Source organism: Rhincodon typus, chromosome 25 (genome assembly GCF_021869965.1).
Source record: "Rhincodon typus isolate 14 chromosome 25, sRhiTyp1.1, whole genome shotgun sequence".
Taxonomy (NCBI): Eukaryota; Metazoa; Chordata; class Chondrichthyes; order Orectolobiformes; family Rhincodontidae; genus Rhincodon; species Rhincodon typus.
Window position 1 is genome coordinate 43741332 of NC_063356.1, and position 17259 is coordinate 43758590.

The following is a 17259-nucleotide window of genomic DNA, read 5'->3' on the forward strand; positions in this document are numbered from 1 at the left end:
CCCCACTCACTATCCCAATCACTCGCTCTCCCGCCCCACTCACTATCCCAATCACTCGCTCTCCCCCCCGGCCACTCACCCTCCAAGGGGACATCGGATGTCGCGGGCGGGGTGGCAGACATCTTCCTAGTCCCTGGGAAGTTTCACAGACTCGGAACAGAAGCGGCACCGACCGGGATGGGGCGGTATGTCCGCGGCTGTATATGTGGAGCCGCGGATCGCGGAGCCGCCCCCGGGACTGAGCCGGGAACCAGTGGAAACCGCTCACCGAGACCCGCCCTCCTGGAGACCCCTCACCCTCCCACTGCTCACCCAGTCACTCACTCCCCTCACTCTCCCACTGCCCACCCAGTCACTCACTCCCCTCACACTCCCACTGCCCACCCAGTCACTCACTGCCCTCACCCTCCCACTGCCCTCACCCTCACACTCCCACTGCCCACCCAGACACTCACTGCCCTCACCCTCACCATCCCACTGCCCACCCAGTCACTGCCCTAAACCTCCCAATACCCACCCATTCACTCGCTGCCCTCACCCTCCCACTGCCCACGCAGTCACTCACTCCCCTCACCATCTCACTGCCCATCCAGGCACTCTCTCCCCTCACCCACCCTCCCACTGTCACCCGGACCCTCACTCCCCTCACCCTCACCATCCCACTGTCACCCAGTCACTCAGTGCCCTCACCCTCACCCTTCCACTGCCCACCCAGACACTCACTGCCCTCAATCCTCCCACTGTCCACGCAGTCACTCACTCCCCTCACCCTCCCACTGCCCACCCAGTCACTCACTCCCCTCACCCTCACCCATTGCCCACCCAGTCACTCATTCCCCTCACCCTCCCTCCCTAATTCCCACATTCCCACCTACACTCACTCCCCTCCCACCTACACTCACACCCCCACCCTCACACTCCCATACACATCCTCCTCCCTCCCACTCCCATTTCCACTCCCACCCTTACTCTCACACTCCCACTCCCCTTCCCTCAAACTCCCATTTCCATCCCCACTCTCCCTCCCACACTCACCCATCCTCTCACTCAACCGCACACCCACCCTCACTTCTGCCACGCTTATCCTCACTCAGACTTCCACCCTCAGACTGTCATCCATGCTCCCATCTTTATGCCCCTTTCATCACCCTCACACTCCAATTTACACCCTCTCACTCACACCCACAATCCCACTCTCTTCCCCTCCACTCCCACCGCCAGCCCTTACACACCTTCACAGCTGTGTTTCTGCCTTGTAAAGTCTCAGTAACTGAGCATCCACAGCCCAGTGGATTAGGGAATTTCCAAAGTTCATACTGCCTCTCAGGGAGGACCTTTCCCTTCATTTCAGCCCACGAACAGCAGCCCTGTCATCCTGAGACAGTTTGAGACTCTCATCAGGGGGTAAGGACTCTCAATGTCCACCTGTCAGTGCCTCTCAGAAACTAGCATTTTCAATGAAATCACCTCTCATTCTTCTAAAGTGTACAAAAGTAGGGAGTTGTATACAGTCAACCAGATCCACCTCATCCCAAATTTTCTCTACTCTCCGCAGCTTCATGGCAGGGCTGGGGAAACATAGTCGCTTGTATTCACACAGCTTATTTTATCATCTAACTTTGTACTGCCAGCAAGTTAGATACACAGGTCATTAATCTAAGTAGTCAATGTAGAAATAACTGAACTCATGACATTAATCCGTGTAGCACCCCATTAGTTGCAGCCTGTCAACTTAAAAATGACTGGATTGTTTTCCAAGTCTGTTTTCTGACAGTTAATTAATCTTCCATGCAAGCTGTTATAATGTCCACAACCCCAGAATCCTTACTTTGTGCCTTTCATTTAGCATCTTATCAAATGCCTTTTCAATATCTAAATATATGAATTCACTGCTTCTCCTTTATTAACTCTGCTCAATATCCTGTTACACTTGAATTTACGAGCATTTGCCTGAAGGCTGATGTCAGTTAACAGGCCTGTTTTCTCTCTGTCTCTCCTTTCTTAAATATTAAACATTTGCCAACTTTTCAATTCGCTGGGGCTGTTCCAGAATCTGGAGAATTTTGACAGATCCAGATCAGTGCATCGACTATCTCTGCAGCCAGTTCTTTCAAAATACTCAAAGCGTAAGATGCTGGAAATTTGTCAGCTTTCAGTCCTGCTAATTTCTGCAGTACTTTTTCATAGAATAAGAATCAAACCTGGGACCCTGGTGGTGGGACACAGCAGTGCTAACCATTGAGCCACCATGTTGTCTCATTTTTCTTCTCTAGCATCAATTACTTTAAATTTCTTACAGTTTCCAGTATTTGTGTTTTGTCTTCTACTGCCATTAAATACACAAAATATTCATTTAAAGTTCCTGCTGTCTCCTTGGTTCAAATTATAATTTCTCCTGTCTCAGCCTTTGAGACCTATGTTTACTTTTGCTAAATTATTCCATTTTGCATACTTGTAGAATTTCTTACAATTCACTTTTATATTCAATTTTGTGGTCATCCTTTGTTGGTATCTAAAACTCTGCCAGCGTTCAGCCTTACTGCTCTTAGCAATCTTGTTAATCTCATTTTTTTAAACCTTTCAGTTAGCTGTGCATGAATCTCTTTTCTCATGGAGAATTCAGTTACCAGTGGAATATATATTTATACAGAATTATGAATTATGAAATGTTTGGCACTGGTTATCTACCATCTTTTAATAACTTAATAACTCATAACTTTTAATAAAATTTCACAATCTGCCTCTACCAACAATGTAACCTGTGTGATTGGCAATGTAATCTAATGAGCCTCAGAGGAAAAAATATCCTCATCCCTATCTTAAATGGGAGATCTCTTATTGTTAAATTGTGCATCTGTCGTGATTGTAATGAGGTCAGCCAGATAGACCTCAAAGAATATGAATTCCCTGGTTGGGGCTGTTACTCTGGTCCAATCAGGGGGCCCTGGCTGACGGATATAAACAGGAGTGTCAGGGATTCTGTTCACTCTAGGAGTTGGCTCTGAGGGAGCTCGACCAGTGTCAAGGACTCTTCACATGTAAATAAAGGGTAACTTTGTGGCAGGATACCAGCCTCTTATTTCAGTGGCAACAAGAGAAAAGCATGTTCCTGAAGAAATTCGCTCACAACAGTTGTCTTTAAATTGGAGTAAGCATCTCAGGCATCGTGCTGTTATTTGGGAAGCTTGACTCGTTTGATCCTGCCATCAAAGTCTGTGCCCTGTACGTGGAAAGAAAGTGTTATTTTTTTCCAGCCAAGTGACATCGGGGTAGATGAAAAGCAATGAGTAATTCTCCTGACAGCTTGTCGACTCGCAGCTTTCTTGGTTATTAGGAGTCTAATTTTCCCTGAAAACCTTTCAAGAGTTGACAGATTTAGCTAAGGAATATTATGACCTCTAGGGTCCTCTAATTCTGACTGAACTGACACTTTCAGTTTTACTCGGCAATTCGAGAACCAGGGGAATCCGTGTTGGGATTTTTGACTAGGTTAAGATGACGAGCAGAGACATGTGACTTTGGTTTAACCCTGAATGAGATGCTGAGAGACCATTTGGTATCTGGGATTAATGATGTAACCAGGCAAAAGTGCCTACTAGCTGAAGCCCAACTGGACCTTAAACAGACACTACAACTGGCTTTATCATTGGAAAATGCAGCAAGTGGGACATATGAGTTTCAGGGTATTCCGATGGAAATGGACATCCTTGCCGGTCCGACTGAGTCTGGGGGACACCACTTGAGTGAAGGTAATTGCACAGCCTCACTCAGGACATATCCTGAATAGAGGGGCCCTAGGTCAGCCCACAGCAAAACCTCAAAACAAAGCCAAGCCTCAGCCAAACAGATGAAATTTTCTTCAGGATCCAGGCCAGAAAGCTACTGTAGTTGATGAGATCCCCGTAGCCAATCAAATATATACAACAAAAGAAATATGAACAGTCAATGAGAAATGAGATATGCAATGTCAATTAAATACATGCTGTGAACAAGATATGTTCAAACAATGGGATATATGCAGGCAGTGGAATATGTATAGCAAGTGGGCTATGAACAAGCAGTACAGTATGTACAGCCAGTGGAATATCTATAGCCAGTGTGATGTGGCCATGAAATGGGATATGAACACTCACTGGGAAATGCAAATCCAGTGGGATATGAACAGGCAGTGGGTTATGTATAGCCAGTGGAATATGTATAGTCAGTAAGATATATACAGGCAGTAGGATATGTATGATCAGTAGGATATGTACAATCAGTGGGATATGTACAATTATTGGGATATGTACAGGCCGTAGGATATGTACAATCAGTGGGATATGTACAGTCAGTAGGATATATACAGGCAGTGGGATATGTACAATCAGTGGGATATGTACAGGCAGTAGGATATGTACAATCAGTGGGATATGTACAGTCAGTAGGATATATACAGGCAGTGGGATATGTACAATCAGTGGGATATGTATAGGCAGTAGGATATGTACAATCAGTGGGATATGTACAGGCAGTGGGATATGTACAGTCAGTAGGATACATACAGTCAATGGGATATGTACAATCAGTGGGATATGTACAGGCAGTAGGATATGTACGTCAGTAGGATATGTACAGGCAGTGGGATATGTACTGTCAGTGGGATATGTACAGGCAGTAGGATATGTACGGTCAGTAGGATATGTACGGTCAGTGGGATATGTACAGTCAGTAGGATATATATAATCAGTGGGATATGTATAGGCAGTGGGATATGTATAGTCAGGAGGATATGAAGAGCTAGTGGGACATGTACAAGGCAGTGTGTTATGTTTAACCAGCAGGACATTAAAATCAGTCAGCCAGAGTGCATTTTGTGCCTTTGCCAACATCAATGCCTCTCCAATTGGCGTTTACCATGGAGCAGTATTGATTTATTAGCTGACTGGGGGGGCAGAAAATTGTAATAAGTAAAATGATTTCTTGCCATTGATGTCATGAGACTTCGTAGGGACTGGAGGCGTCTCAGATGTTTCCTACACCAACTCAGTGAGTTTGACTATACCAGTTGATTAATCAGTCTGTGGGCCAGCTCTGCCAATTTGGCACATGTTATGAGACGTTAAGTTATTAAGTTATTAAGCCTTTGCTGGATCAACTAGCCAAGGTTTGATTTTATTATTTCTGGGGTTTACTTCAATCCAGTTCAATTCTATCTCCACTTTATTGTGGCAGTTTTGATGTAACTGAATGGCTTGTTAGGCCATTTCAGAGGGAAGTTAAGAATCAAACACATTGCTGTCGGTCTGAAGTAACATGTAGGCCAGACCAACTAAGGATGGCAGATTTCCCTCCCTAAAGGATATGACTGAACCGGTGTAATCAGTGCAGCAATGTGCTGTGTATAGACAGTGGGCCATAGCTAGACAGTGACTGTGTTTAGACAGTGGGCTGTAGGTAGACAGTGGACTGTGGGTAGACAGTGGACTGTGGGTAGACAGTGGGCTGTAGGTAGATAGTGGACTGTGGGTAGACAGTGGACTGTGGGTAGACAATGACTGTGGGTAGACAGTGGGCTGTAGGTAGACAGTGGACTGTGGGTAGACAGTGGACTGTGGGTAGACAATGGGCTGTAGGTAGATAGTGGACTGTGGGTAGATAGTGGACTGTGGGTAGACAATGACTGTGGGTAGACAGAGGGCTGCGGATAAATAGTATGTTGTGAATGGACCTCACACTTATTCACATTAAACTGCATCTACCAAATTTTGGCCCATTAACCTAACGTATCTGTATCCATTTGTAAATTTCTTCGTTCTTCATTGCAACTTACTTTCCCACCAATTTCAGCATCATCTGCAAATGTGGTTGTATTACTTGCTGTTCCTGCATCCAAGTCATTAATAGAGATTGTAAATATTTGGGGGCTGAGAACCAAACCTAGTGGCACACCACTAGTTATGGCTTGCCAAACAGAAAAGACCCATTTATCCCGAGTCTCTGAATAGGAAGGGATTAGAGGGATATGGGCCAAATGCTGACAAATGGGACTAGATTAATTTTGGATATCTGGTCAGCATAGAAGAGTTGGACCAAAGGTCTATTTCCCTGCCATACAACTCTATGACTCTATAACTCTGCTTTTTATTGGTTGCCCTGTCCTGTATCCAAGCTAATAAATGATCCCAAGTCCAATGTGATATTACCTTACATGTTAACGTTTTCTGTGGCACCTTATCAAATGCTTTCTTGAAGTCCAGATATATTACATCTATAGAATCCCTATATCCACATTGCTTATAACAAAGTGCTATCAATAGTGCTATCAAACAGCACTTGCTCAGCAATAACAGACTCACACCCAGGTGGGGTTCTGCGAGTGCCACTCAGCTCCTGACTGCATTGTAGCCTTGATCCAAACATGGATAAGAGAACTAAATCCCAGAGAATGACAGGTGGGTGACTGCCATTGACATTAAGGCTGCATTTCATCACGTGTGACATCAAGGAATCCTGGCAAAACTGAGTCAACGGGAATCAGGGGAAAACTTTCTGCTTGGTTGGAGTCTCACCTGACATGAGGGAAGATGGTGTGGTTGTTGGAGACTAGTCATCTCACCGGGACATCTCTGCAGGAATTCCTTAGGATAGTGTCCTAGGCCCAACCACTTTCAGCTGCTTCATCAATGACCTTCCCTCCATCATAAGGTCAGAAAGGTTCACTGATAATTACACAATGTTCAGCCCCATTCACAACTCCTCAGGTACTGAAGCAATTTATGTCCAAATGCAGCAAGATGTGGACAATATCCAGGCTTGGGCTGAAAAGTGGCAAATAACATCCCCACAACTGTCAGACAATGACCATCTCCAATAGGAAATCTAACTCCCTCGCATGTGCCAATGCCACTGTAATTTCCCCTGATTCATTTAACCATAATCTGAGATGCCAGTGTCTCAAATTTAAAGCTAATGTAACTTTGACTTCTGTAATATCCCACTGTTGATAATACTGATTGATTTTCTGGGTTCACAATCGAAGTTACATAATATAGGCAATTAACAGTTCGTGAGGATTTTTCAGATAGTTTATTCAGAAGCAGCAGGTTAGATGCGATGCATTATTTAATGAGACAAAGAAAGGAAATACCACCCATGACAGATGAGAACACTTTAATGATCCCAGAAGTGTTTCTGAAAACCAGGGACTCCTCAAATTTGCACTGATGGTGTGTTCATCTCTGATGCTTCACAGTCCTTGGAAATCTGAAACAATGTTCTTCCTTTGAACTCCTAATCTTCTCCCAAGAAGGTGCTGGCATGTTCCCCTGGGCCCTCCCTCTAACTCCCTTCCCACTGACCTGCGTTAATATTCACCATTGTGGAGCCAGCAATCAATACCATGTCAATCACTTGTCTAAACCCTTTTGGCCAATCGCCACAGCACAGCTACGGATGATGTCACAATTATCCCTTGCTCACCATCCTCTGAAAGTCACTTTAATTCCTTCTAAGAGGAAAAAACTTCCTATTTTCCAAAACAGTGCTTTGATAGTAAATATGTTTTCCATTAATTGAAGGGTCAATAACAAAGGGGCTTAATTTTAAAGTGAAAGGCAGGCAGTTTAGAGGGGATTTGAAGAAAGGTTTTTCACCCAGAGGATGGTGAGGGTCTGGAATGGACCACCTGAGAGAGTAGCTGAGGCAGGAAACCACACAACTTTAAAAAATACTTGGATGAGTATTTGAAATGTCATAAAATTCAAGGCTATAGACCTTGTGCAGAAAAGTCAGACTAGTGTAGTTAGTAAAATATTTTTGGCAGCACAGACTTGATGAGCCAAAGGGGCTCTTTTGTACTGCACATTTTCATGGTACCAGATAAAACACTGATACTAGTTCAACAGAGCATCATGACTTTGATGATCCTGGTGATTCTTAGGGACCTGTTTTTTGTACCTTTCTCTTTCTTTATTAGAAATGTGGAAAGCTAGTCATGGCCATAACAGCAGTGAAACAAGACCCCATGCTGCACAGTGAATATTAGGAAGCTTCAGTTATAAAGGGAAGCCAATTTCCAACAGTGTGGGTCACCACTTGGTAAACCAGCAGGAATCCCTTGGCTCTGACACTTACTTCTGTGTGCTTGGTGTTGAATCACTGTGAGATAACTTGCTGCAGGGAAACTTGCAGATGAAAGAACAAGTTGTTGTCAGGTCATTTTCAATTCTGCTTTGATATGGAAATGGTGCAACAGGACTGAACAGGTTGAAATGTTCTATTACAGTGTGGAGCTGGAGGAAAGTCAACTTTCCTGATCCTCTGATGCTGCCTGGCCTGCTGTGTTCCTCCAGCTCCACACTATGTTGTCTCTCACTCCAGCATGTGCAGTTCTTGCTATCTCTTCAAATGTCACATTGTTGTTCAAAAATGGAGGCAGGAAACAAATAAATATTGAGGATCAATCACTCTCCTATTTTAATGTTTCTAAAAGAGCTCCACTACAAACTTAAATCAACAGGTCACCATCCCCCTTCTTTAGCAGTAATGAGGCTGCAGTACTGACAGTCTCCCAGCCCTGTGTCTAACTGGCTCAGTAGTTAGCACTGCTGCCTCACAGCGCCAAGGACATGGGTTTGATTCCAGCCTCGGGTGACTGTCTATGTGGAGTTTGCACATTCTCCCTGTGTCTGTGTGGATTTCCTTTGGGTGCTCTGGTTTCCTCCCACAATCCAAATATATGCAGGGTAGGTGGATTGGCCATATTAAATTACCCATGGTGCCCAGATATGTGAGGGCTATGTGTGTTAGACATGGGAAATCCAGGGTTAGGGGAATGGGTCTGGGTGGAATGCTATTTGGAGGGGCAGTGTGGACTTGTTGGACTGAATGGCCTGTTTCCACACCGTAGGGATTCTTAGAAGGTTCAGATGATTCTAATCAACACCTTCTCAATTTTCACGCTTCCCTGAGCAACTGAGTGGGTCTCCTGTCCACACTGGCTGACTCCTGCACTTCCAGCACCAGCAGCTTTTATATCCCTCACCTTTATCTATTTTCATCTCACCTGAAACCACGGTCACCTTCTCACTTGTCATAGTTTATGGGAGTCACCACAGTAAAGGAAGGAGATAAGCAGACCAACTATGGTCTCTATAATAAGGAATGGACTGATGGAGATTGAGAGAAGTAAGTGCCAGGGCCTTCTAGCAGTGAGACGACATAAGGCAATCTGTCCACATGAGCTACAGAGACTTGGGGCAGAACCTTGTGCTGTTCTCAGAAGAAAGGAAGACAGGGAGTTTCATTAAGTGGGGTTTCATTGGGAGTTTCACTGCGAGAGAATTTCACTGGAATGGAATTTCACTGGGAGAGAATTTCACTGGGAGAGAATTTCACTGGGAAGAGTTTCAGTGGCAGTGAGTTTCACTGGGAGGGAATTTTTAAGGCAGTGGTAGATAGAGTCTTGATAAGCTGGGAGGAGGAGGTGAAAGTTCATCAGGGGTAGGCAGGAATGTGGAAGAATCAGATCAACTATGATCTTGTTGAATGACACAGCAGGCTCAAGGGGTTGAGTGGCCTACTTCTGCTTCTAATTTGGATGTTTATATATTAGAAAGATCTCATGAGGGAGGCTTTTGGAAAGTCAGGTATATGGTATCAAGAACATGTGGGATCAGGGTCAGGAGGGACATAGCGATGTCAATGGGCATGGACTGAGGGTTGAGAGCAGGCATGTCAACATAGATGATCTAGTCCCACATGGGCCTGTCCCAATCACAGGATAAAGTCCCACTCCATCATTCTCGTTTACTTTATTATCTAGATATCGCTGTAAAGGGTTGCCTTCATAAATTGACAATTAGCCTTTGTTCTGTCACAACGTCACCAATTGAAAAAATTCCGTATATTTCGATACCTGCTTTTTGACTTCTACCGGATGTAGATAACCGAGCTGGATTTTGGTTTTGGGCCAAGTCTGAAGGCCTTTTAATGTGGCAGAGGGACCCAGGTCTGGAATCAAGCCCACATTTTCGACAGAACCATTTGTGCCGTCAGGGGGAAAATCCCAAATTCAGCAGGGCCTTTTGTACCTTTGAACATTAGTTACTTCAACAAAATATCTCTGGATCCAGAGGTGTCAACATTAAACGGGTAAGTCCTGTAATAGGGTTCAGGATAATGGGGGAGGTCATACATTTACAAGAGAGAGAGGAATGTGGAAGTTGGGAGGGTGAAAAAGGCTGGGAGTACTTGCTGGTGGTAGGTGCAGCTCTGTGGATGCTAAATGCCAGTGTAGCTGGGTACTGATCAGAACATTAAAATTAATAAGGAGGAGGTATTAGATGTTTTAGCAAACGTAAAGGTGCATAAATCCCCAGGACCTGATACGTTGTATCCCATGTTACATGGGAGGCAAGGGAGGAGATTACTGGGACCCTGGCGGAGATATTTAATACTCTGCTGGCCACAGGATGACTGGAGGATAACTAATGTGGTTCCTTTGTTCAAAAAAAGGCAGCAGGGGCAGGTCAGGTAATTTTGGACTGTTAGTCTGACGTCAGTGATAGGGAAATTATTAGAAAAAAAATCAGAGACAGGATTAATCAACAATTGAAAAGGCAGAGCTTGACCAGGGATAGTCAGCACAGATTTGTTGGAGGGAGATTCCATCTGACTAACTGAATTGAGTAGGTGACTAAATATATTGATTAGGGTAGTGCAATTGATGTGGTTTAAATGGACTTCAGTAAGGCCTTTGACAAGGTCTCATGTGGAAGGCTGGTCGAAAAGGCAAGAGCCCAATGTGATCCAAGGCACGTTGGTAAACTGAATCCAAAATTGGCTTGCAAATAGGAGGTGAAGGATGGTAGTGGAGGGTTGTTTTTGTGATTGGAAGCCAATGACCAGTGGTGTATCACAGGGATTGATGCTGGAATCCTTGCTGTTTGTTATGTACATTAATAACTCAGATGTGAAGGTAGAAGTTAGAATCAGTAAATTTTTTAGGTGACACAAGAATTTGGGGAAAATAAAAACACAATGAACTGTGAATGCTGGAAATCAGAAACAAAATCAGAAATTGCTGGAAAATCTCAGCAGGTCTGGCAGCATCCGTGGAGAAAAGGCAAAGGTAACATTTTGGGTCCAGTGACTGATCTTCAGAACTGATTGTAGCTGGCAAAAGGTTGGTATATATGCTAGAGAAGGGGTGCGGGAAGGGGGACAAGAGTAAACTAAAGGTGAAGATGGAGCCTAGATAGAGAGAAACACAGTTGGGCAGACAAAGCACTGGGTAAAGGTCAGCCTGGGAGAATGAATAGCTACTAGAGAGGATCATTAGTAGCTGACAATGAGTTGTTAGTTGTAGCAGTCCATGTGATGACTGGTGTGTGGGGATGAGGGTGAGGAGATGGGAGAAGGTGATCAGGCCCCAAAATTATTGAACTTGAGTCCAGAAGGCTGCAGAGTTCCCAAGCGGAAAATGAGGTGCTTTTCTTCCAAAGCTGAGCTTTGCTGGAGCAAGCCTGAGACAGAGATGCTGGCCAGGGAAAAAGGTAGTGTATTGAAATGGCAGACAACCAGAAGTTCAGGGTCATTTTGCGGACAGATCACAGGGTTTCTGCAAAGCAGTCACCTAGTCTGCGTTCATCTCCCCAATGTGTGTGGCACGGTGGTTCAGTGGTTAGCACTACTACCTCACAAGCCAGGTATCCGGATTGAATTCCATCCACAGGCCACTGTGTGCAGTTTGCATATTCTCCCCGTGTCTGCGTGGATTTCCTCCCACAGTCCAAAGATGTACAGATTATGAATTGGCCATGCTAAATTGCCCATAGTGTTTAGAGATGTGCAGGCTCTGAGGATTAGCCACAGGAAATGCAGGGTTACAGGGAAAGGGTAGAGGTTGGATGTAGGGAGGATGTTCTCTGGAGAGTTGATGTGGACTCAATGGGCTAAATTGCCTGCTTCCACATTGTAGGGATTGTATGTAGAGGAGACCACATTGTGAGCAGCAAATACAGATCACTAGATTGAGTGGAGTGAGGTAAACTGCTGCTTCACCAGGAAGATGTGTCTGTGGTCTTGGATAGTGAGGAGGGAGGAAGTAAATGGGCAGTTATTACACCTTCTGTGTTTGCATGGGAAGATGCCATGGGGGTACTGGGAGTGGAGGAGTGGACACCAACATTCCTGGAGGGAACAGTCCCTGTGGAAGGCTGACAAGGGAGGGGATGGGAATACGTGTATGGTGGTGGCAGAAATGGCAGCTAATGATCCTTTGGATGTGGATGCTGGTGGGATGGTAGGTGAGGCCAAGGGGGACCCTGTTGTTACTGGGGGAGGGCCAAAGCATGGGAGATGGGTCAGACACAGATAAGGGTCCTGTCAACCACAGTGGTGGAGAATCCTTGGTTGAGGAAGAAGGTGGACATTCTGGAGGCCCCCTTGTCAAAGCTGGAAAAGATGCAACAGAGATGGAGGAAATGGGAGAATGGAATAGAGTCTTTACAGGAAGCAAGGTGTGAGGATGTATAGTAAAGGTAACTGTGGGAGTCGGTGGGTTTGTAGTGAATATTGGTGCCAGTCTGTCTCCAGAAATAGAAACACAGATGTCAAGGAAGGGAAGAGAGGAGGAACAAAGGACCTTGGTGTACAAGTCAATAGATCCCTGAGGGTGTCAGCACAGGTAGACAGGGTGGGGAAGAAGGCATACGGATGCTTGCCTTCATTAGCTGTGGGTTAGAATATAGGAGCAAGGAAGGCTTGTTACAACTTTATAAAGCACTGGTTAGGCCACACATGGAATGCTGTGTGCAGTTCTGGTCACCATTCTGTGTAAGGACATTATTGCACTGGAGAAGGTGCAAGAGGAGATTCACCAGGATATTGCCTTGGATGGAAAATCTCAGTCATGAGGAGAGACTGGATAGGCTGGGTATTCCCTGGTGCAGAGAAGGCTGAGGCAGGGGATCAGATTGAGGTATATAAAATTATGAGGGGCATGGGCAGAGTAGATCATGAGAATCATTTCTCCATAGCAGATGTGCCTAAGACTGGAGGGCATAAGTTTTAAGATGAGGAATGAGTGATTTAGAGGAGGGGGCATGGGGCAATCTGAGGAAAATATTTTTCACCCAGAAGTACTTCATTTGCTGAGTTTCTCCAGTACGTTCTGATTTTATTCAAGATCTTGGGTGACACAGTGGTTAGCACTGCTGCCTCACAGCGCCAGGGACCCGTGTTCGATCCTACCCTCAGGTGACTGTCTGTGTGGAGTTTGCACATTCTCCCTGTGTCTGCGTGGGTTTCCTCTGGGCGCTCCAGTTTCCTCCCACAGTCCAAAGATGTGCAGGTTAAATGGATTGACCAAGTTAAATTACCCATATAGTGTTCAGGGATGTGTAGATTAGGTGGGTTAGCCATGGGAAATGCACGGTTAGGGGGATGGGTCAGGGTGGGATGTTCTGCAGAGGGTTGGTGAGGATTTGTTGAGCTGAATGACCTGCTTCCATGCTGTAAGGATTTTAAGTATCTCCAACATCCACAGTAATTTGCTTTTGCTACTATATAAATGTTGGCAAATTTACAAATATTAGTCTGAGAGTTGACAGAACAGAATTCAGTCTTTGGCAGGGGTAAACTGATATAACATGTCCATTCAGTACCTGAGTCATGTCCTCTGTCTCTAATAAGAGATCTCCATTTTGGTCTCCACACTTCCTTTGAGAACTTGTTTCCTGATAATATATCCAATCAAAGCCTTTGGATTCCCTTTTCTATTTGTCACCAATTTATTCATGTGTTTCTTTCCTGTAATGTTGTCCTTTTCCATTCTCCTTAATCATCCAGGAGTTTGGGCTTTCGTCATGCCCCTTTTCCCTACCTGAGGGATTCTGCCTGGACTGGGTCTGAACGTTGTCCTCTAAAGGCGGCTTGCTTAGCAAGAGTTCACTTGTGATTAGGCTGCTTGGTAAATGGTGACAAGGCCTCCATGTAACTGCCCTCCATGCACACTCCTGCTGGAGAGCTACGCAATAATCCAGAAAGCCTCCTCTCAACACACACACACCGACACACACAAAGACACACATAGAATCACTCCCCTCCCTCACTCTTGCTGGCACATGTTTCCTTTGTTCGTCATTTAATGCAGAGACCCTTTAAGAGTAATGTGAACACACGCAGAGGGTGTGGTTTGGAGACATTGAGAAGTGTGTGTCAGTATCCAGGATGATACTAACACCACAGCATAAACCTCCCTTCTTAGGATCACATCTTTGCTGCATTTGTCGGTAATATTGGTTTAGTTAGAATGAAGACGTGTAATGTTGTAATCACAGTCTAACACCACAAGAATTGAAACACTGGTCACTTCTGAAAGTGAAGTGTTCCAGGAGCGACATCTATACTTGGCGATGTGTGGAGTTTGCCCAGTGACTGCCTGGAGGAGATTGTGAGGGTATGGGCTGTCATGAGAATTTGGTCAGTGTGAAATACCTCTCCCCTTCACTGAACCACTCAATGACCTGGAGCGGGGAAATTGAGTGGGACACAGAGGGCTTAGAGGGCAAAAGGAATGAAAAGACAGGAGTCTTCAAAGTAACAGTTGCAAGAACGTAGAACTTAAAGCAACATGGATGTTAAAGCTGAAAGTTTTATGGCTCAAACTGCAGTGGCAACTGCACGAAGATGCATTTTAAACCTTCCTTGTTATAATGCCTTTAAGTGACATTGATGGTGACTCCTCAGTCCGCACCTGGTGGATCAGAGTAACAATTCATGGTATTCAAGCCTGACAAGCTCCAAATGGTGTCACGGCTTCTGCAAGTTTTCAGCCACGGGGATAAGCTCTGAGAAAGTTGTAGGCTCCAATCTAAGCATTTATTGTTCCTGGTGCCTTTCATTTCTAAGGCAGAGGATGGAGTGCAATTAAGTTAGTGTAGAGGCATCGGGGATCAGAGGGCTGGGGTAAGTTACAGGGATCAGGATGGGTGAGACTGAGGAGGGATTTGAACACAAGAATGAGAATGTTTAGCACAGGAGCGATGGTGAACAGAATTTGATGAGATCGAGGCTCGGGTTTACCGAAAGTGGATTATGGGATGTTGGTCAGGCATGTGTAGAGCCAGTGCTGGGGTGCCCAGATGTTAGAATTACAACTAGGCCCCTCAGCGATAAGGGCAGGAATCACTCCTTCACATACACACAAGGGGTTTTGGAAATCTGAAACACTCTCCCCAGAAAGTCTGCTGAGGTTATGGTAAAGTAAGGAATTCAAAACTAAAATTTAGAGGCAAGAGTATTAAGTTAGGTGAAAACAGGTCAGAGTTAACAGCAGATACAATCTGACTAAATGGTGTAAACATGCTCAAGGAACTGAATGGCTTACTCCTCTTGCCAAGGGAGATTTTGGTCAAATTCCAATGATGTTCCCAAATAATGTTCAATTGTGTGTTCAATCATACAGGCTATGATTACCCACACATCACGCACTAGCCAGATTCTGCAGACACCAGAAGATGTGTTGTGTTCACCCAAATATAGTACTGTTACTCCCACCTGAACATACAGATCTGGGTAAAATGGTTAAGACTATTTAATGAGCTAGTGGCTTTTGAACAATGTGTCTGAACTCCTGCAAACACAAAAGTCCATAAGATCTTGTCAGCCACTGGGTGTTTAATGAGCCTTTTCCACACTGATGTACATAAGTAATGATACCACACTTGTGTATGACTGAAGTAGAAACATAGCCAACATGGCCTGATTATGTCACAGTAACAGTGGAGAATTCTATTCTCTCCTGTTGTGTCCTGTGCTTCCATACAGTATTCTGGCAGCATCTGAAATCTCATACATTCTCAAACATATTATCTCACACCTCTTGGGGACAGTTACAGATTTCCAAAAACACAAAAAGTAAACTAGACGGTAACTCAGCTGTGGCGATGGAGCATTACTCCCTAGCCTCAGCTTATCCTTTGATAAAGTGCTCAGCAGCAGCCGGATGGAGGATCCACCAGAGCTTCAGGTAAGAGGCTCTCTTTGGGTTCTGTCTGTATCGAGTGGCCTTTCACCAAGTTCAGTGCTGCTCTCTCCAGCTCATTGTGATCCATCAGGCAAGCTTCTGCCATCTCACTCACAGTCATTGCCACAAAGGCTGGGTCACTGGCCAGTTCCTGTAGTCCACGGGCTGTCAGCACCTTTAATGGGAGAGGCAGAGAATGTGAGAAATTCCACAGGGACAAACTGGCCAACTGGAGAAGTGGGTGAAGAGGCTGATTTTTCTGACCTTTGAACTCAGGGCATAGGTATTCTTAAAGATCAGGAGAAATAAATTGGGATGAAATCAGATCTAGTTGGATAACGTTATGAGGACAGGTAGCATAGAGTGGGTTTGTACTCCCGTGCGTACAGGAAATTAAAGGATGATTTAATTGAGATGTTTAAGATGAGGAAAAGGTTTGAAAGAATTAACAGGGGTAACTTATTTACTCAAGGTGCTGGGAAGGGGCGGCATCTAGAACAAAGAGCAAGACCTTAAAAACGAGGCTGTTCAGTGGTGGATACACTGAGCAGAGAGGCTGCTACTCACCCTCTGTTTACAAAAGAAACAGCCTCAGGTTTACAATCGTGAGATGGGAGGGGGTTTCCCAATTCTTTGCTCAACCCAATCACCCCATCCCACCTAAAACACCTTGGTAAGACCCAGGTTCACCCATGACACAGTATTGCCACAAAAACATGTCACTGGCATGTCTGATATAGCCTCCTGTCTGAACGTCAGAGCTCGAAGATCACTCACCAGGTAAGTGGAAAAGGATTTTATTCAGCAGTTATCAGAGGTTGAGGCCTGCAGCACTGTGGTTACTGAAGGGGCTGATGAACCTTACAAAGACAGTGCTACTTATTCAGGGAGTGTCAGTTTTTAATGTGGATTCTTTAGGAGATTTGGATGTGGATTTTATAAATGTATGCCTGGAGTACAAAATCAAGGAGGTTCGACTAAGCTTCTGATAACACACTGGTTCATCGTCAACGCGTAGTATTGTTTTCAATTGTGTGCACTGCCACAGTGAAAGATGTGAATGTTTTGGAGAAGGCGCAGAAGAACTTCATAAGGGTGGTTTGCAGAGTTGAGGACACTGGTTACAAGAGTGGATTGGACAGCCTGTGGCTGCTCTCCTATGAGGAGATTTGAAGAGATCTTCAAAATCCCAAGGGATCTGAATACAGTCGTCAGGGAATCTTTTCCCATTGGTAAAAGGATTGAGAACC

General features: G+C 44.9%; 2 protein-coding genes across 2 annotated transcripts in view; both read right to left on the minus strand.

Moving 5' to 3' along the window:
- Positions 1-220, minus strand: part of LOC109923841 (myosin-binding protein H-like) — a 44648-nt gene extending 44428 nt beyond the window's left edge. The window contains exon 1 of the mRNA XM_048612129.1: positions 80-220. Coding sequence (XP_048468086.1) covers positions 80-122 — 43 coding nt within the window. The 5' untranslated portion in view covers positions 123-220. The remainder of the gene's footprint in view (positions 1-79) is intronic.
- Positions 221-15974: 15754 nt separating this feature from the next.
- The window catches only part of LOC109922317 (voltage-dependent L-type calcium channel subunit alpha-1S-like), a 139287-nt gene continuing 138002 nt past the window's right edge, over positions 15975-17259 (minus strand). The window contains exons 40-41 of the mRNA XM_048611855.1: positions 16274-16280; positions 15975-16184 (exon numbers count right to left, since the gene is read on the minus strand). Of these exons, the coding sequence (XP_048467812.1) occupies positions 15975-16184; positions 16274-16280 (217 nt within the window). The remainder of the gene's footprint in view (positions 16185-16273; positions 16281-17259) is intronic.